The sequence below is a fragment of the Sminthopsis crassicaudata genome, chromosome 2 (genome assembly GCF_048593235.1).
Source record: "Sminthopsis crassicaudata isolate SCR6 chromosome 2, ASM4859323v1, whole genome shotgun sequence".
In the NCBI taxonomy this organism is placed as follows: domain Eukaryota; kingdom Metazoa; phylum Chordata; class Mammalia; order Dasyuromorphia; family Dasyuridae; genus Sminthopsis; species Sminthopsis crassicaudata.
The window spans coordinates 248,924,234-248,937,542 of record NC_133618.1 but is presented as its reverse complement, the minus strand read 5'-3'; the positions used below and the strand labels follow the sequence as shown (position 1 = coordinate 248,937,542).

Here is a 13,309-nt window from a genome sequence, read left to right as displayed (position 1 = left end):
CTATTAATCTGTGACATTTTCATATCTGCCACTTTTTAATACTAAGTATATGAGCTAAAATAACTTTTTACTAGTTGTACATTGTTATTTTTATTCAATGGCTTCTTTTAAACTAATACAGTAGCAAATGAAACAAGAAGAGTCATAATCCAGGAGCCTAAAAGGGGACAACACTGCCATTTTCAAAAACCTGAAAGGAATTCTTTAAAAGAAGGGTTGGATGAACTCTGGCTAAAAAGGCAGTGTTGAGACCATAAGTAGAAATTACAGTGAAGTGGATTTCAATCCAATAGAAAAAAGCTTTGTAACTATTAAAAGCAATTAACAATAATGTATGTTTACTTGCCCCAAACCCATAGCTAAACGGATTTAAGCAAAGACAGGATGATCATGTTAAAGAAGATGTTAAAGAAGAGATTTCTACATTGAGTGAGACGTTTGATTAAATGATCTTTGGTCTATTTCATTGCCATATGATTTCACTAGCTCAAAAACTTATTAGCCTTGGGTTGAATGGGAAAAAGGAACAAGAATGGATGAGCAATGCACACTCCCTTTAAAACATGTTTACTAATAATCCAATAAGCATTTCTTATTTAATATGTGCAAACCGCCATACTTGGTGTGAGGGCTACAATGATTACTACCAACACCAATGTTAACAGAAACAACACCTTCCCCTCAATGAATTTATATTCTGTTAGGAAGTGGTGAGGGACACAAAATGTAAAAGGCCAAAAACATTTAAATATATACAAATACATATGGGTGTATGTATGTACATACCAATACATATACACATAATCATTTTCAGGAGAAGAGACTATTAACTAGAAGAGATTGTTCATCTTCCATAGGACATGATATTGACCTGAGTCTTAACAGAAACTATGGGGTTTTTAAAAAATGTAAATAAGGAGGGAATACCTTCTAGGGATGGAGGAAAGCCTGTGCAAAGTCCAGAGATGGGAGATTTGAGGGACAATAATTTTGAAAAACCAAGTTATATTATAGGAAGTTTTTTTTTTCTTTAGCCTAATGGCAGTCATTAAAGGTTCTTAAATAAAAAAGGCAGACTTTTCATTTAGAAATATTTATAGACTGTAATATTACACTGAAGAGGAAAAGTGAGGTTTTAGGTAATAAGAATCATATTTGCAATTAATTCTAACTGTCTCCTCACAGAGTGAAATGACATTATACAATAAATAGTGGCTAATATTTATGAGTGCTAGAAGACTTACAAACTGCTTTATAAAATGAATTATTTTGATCTTCACAATAACCCTAATAGGTACACTGCCAAGCATATTATACCCATTTTTACAGATGAGGGATGAGGAACTCCGAGAGGTGAAATAATTTACCCAAGGTCAGCCTAGTCAGGATGGGTACTTAAAGTCCAGTATCTTTTCTACTAAGCTTCTCTATCTTAGGATGACAATATTCTGTAAAATTTTTCCTATTATGATGCCTATGAAGTGACATCAAACAAGTCATTTGCCTTAAGCTCAGTTTCTTAATCTGCAAAATGAAGATGATGGGTCAGATGAGTTTCAAGATCACTTTTGATCTTATAATCCTATGTCAGTCACCATCAGCAGACCAAAATTACAAAAGGACCATTTCATTGGTTCTTCCCGCTCTTTGCCAAATGCTGAGAAAGAAAAATGGGAAATAGTCTATTTGTCTTTATAGAAGAGAAAGATAATCTGTTATTTTTCTGGGCAAAAGAATAAAAAAGGAATAATTAGTTCTACTGAGTTGCTCTGAGTTGCCAGTTACCACCATGACAGAATGTGAGGTAGCATCAGGAAAAAGCAACAGGTTATAGCCAAAAGAGGTAGAGTGACTAATAACTGAATTCTTTATACATAATAAATAGTTATGGAATTCAAAACTGAGATGAAATCTTTATCCAACATCTTCATTTTATAGATTTTTAAAGTGAGAGGTTAAATGACTTCCACAAAAATTGCAAAGCTAATAAGTAGGAGAGCACGTGGATGAATTCATGTCTTCTTAATTCCAAATCCATCTTTCTTTATGTTATATGTATTATCTCTATTACCTAACTGGGAGCTGGGGCTCACAAGTACTGTTATGTTTTATAAGAATAAAGATATGAGAACTTTAGAGACCTTAACTTAAAGAAATTAAATAAAAGGTTTTGAGGGTTTTTTGCCTTTTAAAAAAATACAGGAATTCAATAGTGAAGATTGTATTTTCAAAAAAAAATCAGAATAATAGGTAAATCCTTTGAAAAGACAGATGATTTGCTTTTTTTTCTTTTATCTGAATGTTTCTAATTAAGCCTAATGTTTACTTAACCATGCTTTCATCAAAAAAAAAGAAAAAAAAAAGAAAACTCCCTTTAATGTTAACCTGCCTTTATTTATCACTACCTAAAAAATCCATAAAAACCTTTCTTTCAAATTCCAGCATTTAAAAACTCATATCATAAAATTCATAAGGCAAACAATGCATTTATCTACACTAAATATGCTTTTAAATTTTAACAAAAAAATCACTGGAAAAAAATCCCAGCATGATATAATTAGAAAATTTATATTTCTGAAGGTAAAAAATTGGATGTTGCAAAAGCCTTACCAAAATAAAAGTGCTCTCACAGAGTCAGTTCATTGAGACTATTCTATAAAAGAAAGGGCAAGTAAAAAGCCCAATAGCTCAAAATCACTGAGGCTTAAACAAGCAACTATCTTACTAATGGCTCCATTGATGAGGTCAAGAAGACCATGACACTGACTCAAATATAGAAGTTACTAACATTTTAGAGTACATGATGGCTCATGTCACCAAAAGAAAAAAAAATGCTTTGAAGAACAAATACAATGTCGTTTAAAAAATGAAAACAGTATTTTAGGTACTTTATTTTACTGCAATCTTCGAGAAACAATCCAGGAAATATTCATGACTTTTGAGAATGGGTTAAAAATCCAACATTTAAAGGTAGAGATAAGTATCTGTTACAAGTCTCCACCAGATAATGAATGTGTGTGCTCATGCGTGTGTGCATGTATATGTGTGTGTGTGTGTGTTGTTTGTGGCTTTTCTTAATCCCTAATCATAAATTTCATTTAATATTACAATTCATCCACATTACACACAATTTGGGTAAACTAGTTCAGGCATGAACCAAGCTTTCCTAAACCAAGTTCATCAAATGTTTTCAAAGGTTTCCAAAACTGAAACTTCATTAGGATCTTTCAGAGTAAGAGATCTGGGCTCAGACAACTTACTACATGTCCAGCATTAAAAAAATACCTGTTTGCAAAGGAAGGTCTGCTCCCAATGAAGGACAAGCCAAGTAAATGTAGTCGACCAGTCTATAAAATTCAGATCAGCATTACATGAACAATAAAACTTTAACAACTATTAAACTTAAAAGGTGCTAGCAAAGTACTTCTCCATTTATTTCAAAGGAAGAATCCAATGTAACACATACCACATTCAAATTCTACCATTGTAAGTTTTATGTTTATTAGTAGAGTTACTGAAAAATGTCACTTTTCTACAGAACCACAGTATTTCAGGAATGTTTACTTTCAATTTATTGAAGGATTAAATGACAAAAACAATGAGAGAATTATAACAAGGAAAAAAATGAAACTGACCTTATAGTAGTAAGAAGAGGCTAGGATTGGCTGGCAGAGCTTAGCATCTCTTCTGTATTTTGCTGTCTTAGAGAATTGCAGTGGATATTGAAAAGTTAATTTACCCAGGACCACACAATCAGTATGGTTCAAACTTGAATCCAGGTTTTCCAGACCTTGAAGCATTATACATGCTGTCTCTCTAATACAGACTGCTCAGTGTAGACTGTTAATATTAAATCCTTATGATACTTTGATATATCGTTTGAATATATGATATGGTTTTGAAGTTATAGAGAAGCAAAATAATTCAACATTTAATATTATGTCATATAAATATGTATAAATATATATCGCTTTCTAGCTATAGATATTTAAATAAATTGATATGTTTTTATTCAATCATTTTAATCATGTCTAACTATTCATGACCTTATTTGGAGTTTTCTTGGCAAAGAAACTGAATAGTTTGGCATTTCCTTTGCCAGCTGAATTAGAAGATGAAGAAACAGAGTCAAATAGAGTTAAATGACTTTCCCAGAATCACAGAACTAGTAAGTCTCTGGGGTTAGATTTGAGTCTTTTGATTTTAAGATTGTACCACCCAGTCCATAGATATAGACAGCTAATTATGCATATATATTTTATCACTAGCTATCTATATCTATCTACCTATATATTTGTATGTATGTGACTGTATGTATATAAGTTTGTATGTATATATATATATATATGTATATACATATATGTATATGAAGGGAGGGAGACAGAGAGAAAGCCTATGTACATTTTGGGGTAGAGATAAAGTGTGAAATAACATAAACATTTGGGTTTCTATAAAATTATTAAACTGCACTTTATATTATTTAATATTTTGCTTTAAAAAGCTACATGCTACTGATAGAAACTTCTAAACTGCTATTGAAAGCAGAATATAACAAAAAGGACCTGGCAAAACTTGGTAAACTGGAACAGATGAGAAAAACTGAATTAATGATAAGCTCAGCAATAAACACTTCTGCCACTAAAATATGGCTGCTTAAAAAGACAAAAAAAAGTAGCTATCCTTTGTTGTTTTGGTGTCAATAAAATAGGAAGACTTAATTAAGAAGAAATTGAGATTAAGAGACCCAAAGGTAGACCAACAAACCAAATCTTCTCCACAAATATTTAAGTTTAATTCCAATAAGCCAATTTTTATTTTTCTATAAAGTAAGGAATTTGGAATAGTTTTCAAAGATTCCCTCCAGATTTAAATTTCAAGAATTTATGAACTTATCTACCAGCCACTGAAATCAAATATTTACATAGTTAAGTAGGGTCACTTTTTATTTAGCTGAATGATAGCCTTAAATTTTTATAGTGATCAAAAGTGACTTTTGGTACAAACCCTCATCCAAAAAATTGAATCATCTATGTATTTGAACAGGAGAATAGTATGGTTAGAGACCTCTAGATTTTTTCTTTAAGTCTGCTAACCAATATAAAGTGATTTGTACTACAAAATTACTGACATGAGTATGTTGTTTTTATCATGAGGAACAGTTTGTATGAATAATGATAAATTACCATTTGCATAGCACATTAATGATTATGAAGCACTTTTATTATTTCATTTGATCTTCCTATTGTGTTTAACCCTTAATTTTCAGTGATTATACTTGAAATTGCATACTATGCATTTCCTTTCAAAATCCATTAATTCTTTCTCTTTAATAATATAATGTTATGTATATTTTAACATATTTAATATGTATTGGATTACCTAACATCTAGGGGAGGGGGGAAGGAGGGGGAAATTTGAAATAGAAAATTTTACAAGGGTCAATGTTGAAAAATAATCCATGCATATGCTTTGTAAATAAAAAGATTTAATAAAAATAATGTAATGTTAATAAATTCCTCATTACAACTCATTCCCCTATTTTTTTCCCTCTTCCTTTCCTTTATTAAGAAAATAATTTTGCTTAGAAGACAAAGATTACATAGCCTTATAAAATTAAAGCTGGAAGGAGACTTTGAGATTAGCTAGCCCAATTCCCCTGTTTCTCTTTTTACCCAATGCGTCAACATATTTTATAGAGAACATTCAATAGGATTCTGACAATAGTGGGACTGATCTCAGAGAATAACTATAGCATTCCCAAATGCTACTGCCCTGATTCTTCTTCCCCTAAAAAGCATTATTCAACTTTGTACTCCATAACAAGGAACACAAAGTCTTCAGTTCTCTACTAAATCAAAGACAAGACCAAGCCCTATTGCCTACCCCTCAGAAGATGACACAACATGGACTAAAGCTAATCTCACACTATGTACTTTGTGGCAAAATATTAGCGTTCACCAATTCATCAAGTGCTTATTGTATCCAGTTTAAGTTAAACACAAATCATTAACAAAACCGTGAAAAAGATACTAGTTTAATAATAACTTCAGACAATTCAGACCACACCAAAGCTATATGATTGTTCTTGAAGAAAAATGGCATTTCAATCCGATTTTAGACATATATACATATATATATATATATATATATATATATATATATATATGTCAGTGATCATACCTATAGTTATATTATTCCTCTCCCCCCCACACACACAAAAAAAAAAAAAAACATAAAACTAAACAAAAAGGATATATGCAATTTTCTTAAACCACTTTCCAGGAAAAGATAAGATATTAGACAACTGTCTGAGGGATCTCCTAGTACCACACATTAGCTAAACTCATATCCCACATCTCTATATTTAGCAATTATACTTACAAAGGTTCACAATACATAGTGGTTGCTACCCTATTGGGGACAACTATTTTAAGCCTAATTAGCAAGAGATTTTTTAGAATGCAAATGCTTTTCATTTAGACATAAAACAAAATGCCATGACATTTCTTCCATCCATTTATCATAAACAAGTTAATTACTGTGTAACAAATAGCTCCTGCTAGAATCTGTAAGTTTCTAAGATGCTGGTGAGCTGATGAAGGCAAACAAGATAAACCACAACGTAATAGTGAATAGCTCATGACATAGTAATAATAAAAAAAATGACACTGTGAAAGCTTTTGTTGTCAAATTAAGGTTAAACTATTTTCATCGGAATAACTCAATTATAAGCTGTCATTACCTGTTTAATTTGATTCACACGCCACTTTGATGCATAGTTCTTATTCAATGTGCTTATAAAAAGTCCTAAAATTTACTGTGGGGGTGCTGAATTTTTCATTTTTTTGTTTTAGAATTTGCTTCCTTTTCTAAAAATAATTGTAAGAGGAACAGTTTTTATTTTTTTTTTTTGTTTTGTTTTTTGTTTTTGTGAGGGGGGGAGGATAGTCATTTGTTAACAAATTTTATGGACCTTAAAAAAGACAGCTATCCAGTTGAATTCAATGTAACAAAATGGTGGATGACATCTAAGCTCAAAGGAATGGATATCTATTTTCCCCCAAGTATAAAACAAGAGAGAACAAGTACGGTTCCTTGCTGTTTAGTAAAGTTCTTCATTCAGTTATGAAAATAAAATTCACTGTTATATATTTCAGGTATAGTGAGTGTTAAAAAAATCAAAAACAAATGAAAACATGTTTGAGTATGGGAATTTATTTGCTTAGGCATTTATATAATGGCATCACCTACTTTAGATTATAAACAATAGAAGTTTATATTCAATTAAATTTAACTCAACATTTGTTAAATGTCTCCTCTTCTAAGATACTGTGAATAAAGAGACAAAAAGAAGACAAGAAAGAATAAGAGGTGGAAAAGGAGGAGGAAAAGAAAGAAGAAGAAGAAGGAAGAAGAGAAAGGAGAAAAAGAGGAGGAGGAAGAAGGAAGAAGAAAATCTTGCCCTCAAGGGAATTTATTATCTTCTAGAAATTTATGGGTTTTTTTAATAATATATGTGGGTTGGTGTATATACTCATGCATGTATACTTATATGCACACACATGTATGTGTGTGTCTACATATGTCCATGTATGTGTCTGTGCATGTATACCTAAATACACATTATATATAAGTGTAGATATAGATCCATGTAAGTCATCATGGTAAAGTAAATAGATATTTAGCTTTGGAGTCAGAAAGATTTGGATTCAAGTCCTGGCACATACTGTTTGTGTGATCCTAGGCAAGTTATGTAATGCCTCAGTGCCACAGGCAAATTTCTAAAACTATGCTGCAGAAAGGTTTTGGATCTCATTGAGATTCCCTACATTGGTGAAACCATAGCTCTTGTTAGAAACTTAATAAAAATAAATAAATGAATAAATAAACTCATCCCAAAGAGTCTAGCACACTCATGCTGGGGGACAGAAGGTGTTGGGGGGGGTGTAAAAGGCATCAAGGAGGCACAATAAGTATTGTTATATTATGCATAACAATTAACTACAGTGGAATTCTTAATCTTAATAAAATTATATAGATATATTAATCTTCAACAAATTAAAGATTCCCACACAGAATAAATTGCATTTTTTGAAATTTACATATGCAAACATTTACATTTCTTTTAGTGATCTTTTAATCACATTCACCCAGTTTCAAAAACTTTTTTTTTTCCCATTTTCTATTACATTCCTCCTCATGGAGACATAAATATACTAACTGCCTACAAATTTTCTGTCGATCAATGAGGTGATTCAATATCATCATCTGACTGATTTAGAAGTCATCTCAGAGGTTTCCTGATGAGTTATAAGTAAAAGACATTAGAGTCAGTTAAAAAAAAATCCTGATTGGCAGACCATGAAGATGCAAACAGGCAGACAGGTTATATCAGCATAGAAACCTGCCTTTTTTCAACATTCATCAAGTGAGAAGTGAAGTCCAAACTTCACTACAAACTTCTAATCTATCTAAAAAAACTATAGTTGTTTTTCATTTCAAGAGGAAAACAACACCATCATACCTCAATGACAAACTGATAAGAAAGTTAGTTAAAAGAGAAAACTCATATTTCTCTTATTACCACAAATAAAGTTATTTGATGATTTATACAGTTATATGAATTGAAATGTAACAATTCTTTACATAAACTTCCCAACCTTCTTTACTTTGGATTCTGAAAAAAACTCTATCACAATGGGAAAATCTGGAATAGATAAGAAACATATAACTCAATGTATTAAATATGAGGTTTCATCTTCTTCTCAGATGAGAAAAATGGATTTATTTCTTTTGCCATGCAAATATAAAGTTTAATTAGTTTGGCTTGAAAGGGAAACAGATCAATATCTGGGATGATCTATTGTCATTTCAATTTTGAAGCTGTCTTGGAGTTTGCTATCACAAAAGTGAATATAATCCTGCAATTACTATAAAGCTAATTGGTAGTTTCTTCTTGTATGTGTGTTTTCTTGTTGTCAGTGGGGCAGTAATGAAAATGAATGCCACATTTGTGAACAGAATGTCTGTAGGCTTGTTTACCACATTTGCGACAACAAAGTCTGCTTTATCATGCATTTCAAAGAAGGGATAATTTAAGAATCCTGAATTTCATACATAAAAATACTTGGGAAAAGTCTCATCTGCACATTATTTGGGTGAGGTTACAAGCCTTTTTGAATTTCTTGGCCAGGAAATTAGTTCACTCAAAAATGACAAAAATTCCAAATAATTTACTTAAGATTCCAAATAGTTTTTATATAGACTTGTATTTTGTTCACCTTAGAAACACTGTTTATGTAAAATTAGGATGCCCAAAGATATGAGAGTAAAAAAAATTTAATAATTTTGACCTTTGTGCAGCACTTTGAGAGCCCTATAGACCTTTATCTTATTTGAGCTTCACAGCATTCCTAGAAAATATGAACTACTGCCCCTTTCAATTGAGAATACCATAACTTTTTTTCACCACTCCAAGACTCCCTACCTTTAAGTAACTTCTCTCCTTGCAGAACATTTTGGGAGATAAATGCAGTGTAAGTTTCTTCGGAGAAACCCGGTTTGCAGGCTGCTCTGACTGTAAGATTTCCATTGTGGGCCTAAGGGTAGAAAAATAATTTTTTCTTAAATAAAAATAAATGAATGAAAAATCAGCAAATGAATAGCATGATTGTGTGTTCTATCTCTATGATAGCTAGAGTTTGGAAAGGACTTCAAACTGAATTATAGAGGTCTTTCCCAGACAATCTGAAAACATGGATTCTCAGCTGTCTGAAGTTATAACTGAAAGGGAGAGCTACAGAGAGAATGTCATGCAAGACAGGGAGGTATTATTCAGGAAGACTAAGCAGGACATTCATTGCATGCAAGCTTTCAGGGAATCATTCCAATGGGGCTGATAAGGCAGACAGCAAGAAATGGGTTTTCTACATAATGACAAGTCACTCAAGAACAGCATGTTGACTGAGAGGTTATAGGAGCTCCCCTGACTTGAATCAGAGGGGCTCAAGAGCTTAGTGATGAGTAAAAGAGAGCCTGGAAAAAGCACAAACAGTTTTCCAGGCAATATTGGAGTTTATTCTTCCCTCAGAGGTATAAGAGACTTAGGTACCCATCCCATTCCTGCTTGGTACTTTCTGGAACAAGGAACTGGGAGGGGAAGAGAAGGTTGAAGTTCTTAGAAGTATGAAGAAAAATCTTTAAATCATGCTCTCCTCTCTATTTTCTCTCCCCTCTATTCCCTCCCCCCCCCAAACCCACAAAACCTGCTAGATGGGACATTACCATTTAAAGTACTGAAGACAAAGAATCATTCAAGAGTTTGGTCCCAAGTTGCATTCTCTCTTAAAGAAGTCAGAGAATGTAACCTCCTGAAAGATTCAAAGTTGCAGCTCTCCTCACCATCTACACCCTCACTCCTAGGAGGGACTTTTTTTATTACAATTCCATATCTAAAGCCAGAGGAAGGAAGAGCACCAGCAGATTCTTTATTGAACTTGACCCCTGTGGTTCTTTTCCCTCTGAGAGTCAAGTTGATCCGATTTGAATGTTAAATGTTACAGAGCCCGAGGAGAGTTGTAAGCATAATCTTTTCTTTTCTTTTGTTTTCTTTTCTTTTTTCTTTTCTTTTCTTTCCTTCCTTCCTTCCTCCCTCTCTCCCTCCCTTCCTTCCTTCTTTCTTTCCTCTCTCCCCCCTCTCCCTCTCCATTCTTGCTTTTTTTTTCCCACTAGCTTTCTTAAACAGTGTATTAAAGACAAGAGCCAAATCATCAGAAAGGAAACTGATTAATTCCATACTCCTCCAGTAATTAAAGAGATTAGAGGTAAATAATAATATAGACTATTTCTGCAAATATAGAAGTCCACTATCATAAGACTTTTTTTTAATTGTATCAAAAACTTCTTTGACTTTACAGTACACAAAAATCATTACTGTAATTTCTGTTCCAAACTCAGCTGCAAGAGATGCCAGTTCCCCAGACCTCAGCTGTCTCTGACAAGATGGGCAGACTTCCGAAGAAACTGTCAGGAGAATCTGAACAGCTCTGGGCTAGGGTAGCCAAGGAAACTAAAGGACCAGGTGCTGTCCTCTCCCCCTCTTCCTTAATTAACCCAGGGTAGAACTTGAGCCATTAAGTGTATCCCCCCCCAATACGTAGACCCTCTGGATGGGAACTATTTCCTCAATTTCGAAACAAACCAAAGGCACACCCAAAATCCTTAGTGAGTTGCCAGGGCTATCATACACTAGCACAAAGTTAGCTCCAGTTTTCCCCTGTAAGGGGAAGCTGTTGTGAGTACATAATTCACACCAGGCCCTTTTTCCCTCGTGGTTTGAAAACAAACATTATGACTGGTTTCTTTTGTTTATTTCCGAGGTTTAAAGGCTATGCCAAGAGCCTCTTCCTAGGGAGATTTTTTTTTTTCTTTTTTTTGCATGTTCCTCCCGATCCACTCTGTTCTGGGACTAGGTCTTTATCCTCTTTCTACAAATTCCTCAAATCTACCGACATGGTTCCAGTCTATCCCAACCTGCTACCACCAACCTGAATCACTAAACCTGCAGTGATACTTGGCCCATACCGGTTGGGTGCAGTGAGTAGAGAAAAATAAAGACATTCCTTCCAAAGGGAGAAGAGTGGAAGTTATGACATAGGGGTAGAATGGAACACCTGAGGGAGAAAGGACCAATTCCGCGACTATTCCTCATTTGGAATTGTTATCTGCACAGATTTGAATTAAATAAGTGAAGGCAAGATCATCTTTCCAAAGACTAATAGCGGAACAAGGTGGGAAAGGACACTGCCCCTTGCTGACCCGACTCTTATACCACGATGCTGCGACAGTGCTTCAAAATCTTCCACAACCAAGAAGCCAAAAGACTAAAGATACTCTATTTTCAAAATGCCCCGTGTGAGATCTTGGTTATTATGGAAGTACATGTGAATGATGTATTTGTGTGTGCATAGGGAGATCCCCAGAGGTATGCCAATATTCACAGCCAAATACTATTTATTTATTACCGCAGAAATTAGCAGAGACAGTGCTGTTCTACCTACGCAAAGCCCAGAGCAAGGAGCAGCGGAGTTGGAACCCTGATACACATATACACCAGGACTCCTCCCCATGCTAGCCAAACCCTTCCTTCCCTCCCATGCCCAGCTCCAGGCTACGCTCGCCAACTCCACAGCCGTCCTGGCTCCCCTACGAGACATAGGTTGGCTCCATGCATCCGAGTCCAGAGGAGCTGATGATGGGGAAGAGGAAAGAGGCTTAGCTGGTTCAACTACTGTGGGTAGCGTAGTATTACACAGCGAGAACCCAGCTCCGGGTACCCAGACCAAATGAGCCTCCCCTGCCTTGTTCTTCCAAACAGCCCTTCAGTTTAAGAAGAGACAGAGGGGCTTGGGGGCTGCCAGAGCCAATGAATGGATGGATGGAGGAGGCTGTGTGTGTGTGTGTGTGTGTGTGTGTGTGTGTGTGTGTGTGTGTGTGTGTGTGTTTTGGAAAGCATGCCAGCGATCTCAGCCGGGAGACTCCGCTACACACCAGCACTTAGAGGACACAGTGTAGGGAAGTATATGTGTATGTGTGTGTTTGTGTGTGTGTATAGTGTGTGTTTGTGTGAGCGCGTAGAGAGCGAGCTAAGCCTGCGCCACCCCAGGTCGCCACCGCCTCCCCTCTGCACCCCAAAGAGCCCGAGGCTTTGGAGGAGGAGGAGGAGGGAAAAAAGGAGGAGGAGGAGCAGGAGCAGGAGTAAGAGGCAGCAAAGCAGGAGGAGGGACCCGTAGTCGCTCTCCAGCAGCAGCCGCGGGCGACCAAGCGGGGCACGAAACTTACCCGGAGCGAGCCGTAGACCGATAGCAGCACAAGTAGAGTTCCGGAGCCAATAGTCATTTTCCCCGCTGCGCCCGGGCGCCTGCACGCGCCGCTGCCGCTGCCCTCGCCGCCGCCCCCGCCGCCGCTGCTGCCACTGCCGCTATCCCGCGCCAGCTCCCGGCTCCCAGCCCGGCAGCGCAATCCCCGGTCCCCGCCCCCCACCCCCTCCCGCCACCCCCACCTTTCTGGTCCCTTGCCTCCACCTTCTGGGGAACCCAACTCTCTTGCTGTCTTTCGCCCGTTCGCTCTCCCTGTTTTTTCCCCTCCCTCTCTTGATCTCTCCTTGGTGTTCGCGCTCGCTCTCCCTGCCGCCCGCTCCTCTTTTTCCGCCTGGTCTGAACTGCAGGTGAAACGCGCTCCGTGCAGCTCTAGCAAAATCCCCGCCCCTCAAGCCCGGCCCCGTTCGCCTTCGACTGACAGGGAGCCTTAA

The 13,309-nt window shown here is 36.0% G+C and overlaps 1 protein-coding gene across 3 annotated transcripts in view; it reads right to left on the bottom strand.

Moving 5' to 3' along the window:
- The window catches only part of CDH4 (cadherin 4), a 1,236,924-nt gene extending 1,223,955 nt beyond the window's left edge, over positions 1-12,969 (bottom strand). Inside the window, exons 1-2 of one of the 3 annotated variants that reach the window (XM_074288750.1) lie at positions 12,841-12,969; positions 9,488-9,599 (exon numbers count right to left, since the gene is read on the bottom strand). In XM_074288750.1, the coding sequence (XP_074144851.1) occupies positions 9,488-9,599; positions 12,841-12,897 (169 nt within the window). In that variant the 5' untranslated portion in view covers positions 12,898-12,969. Of the gene's footprint in view, positions 1-9,487; positions 9,600-12,840 lie in introns of those variants that run through there. The other 2 variants (XM_074288748.1, XM_074288749.1) reach the window with 2 other exon arrangements.
- Between the last annotated feature and the right edge of the window lie 340 nt (positions 12,970-13,309).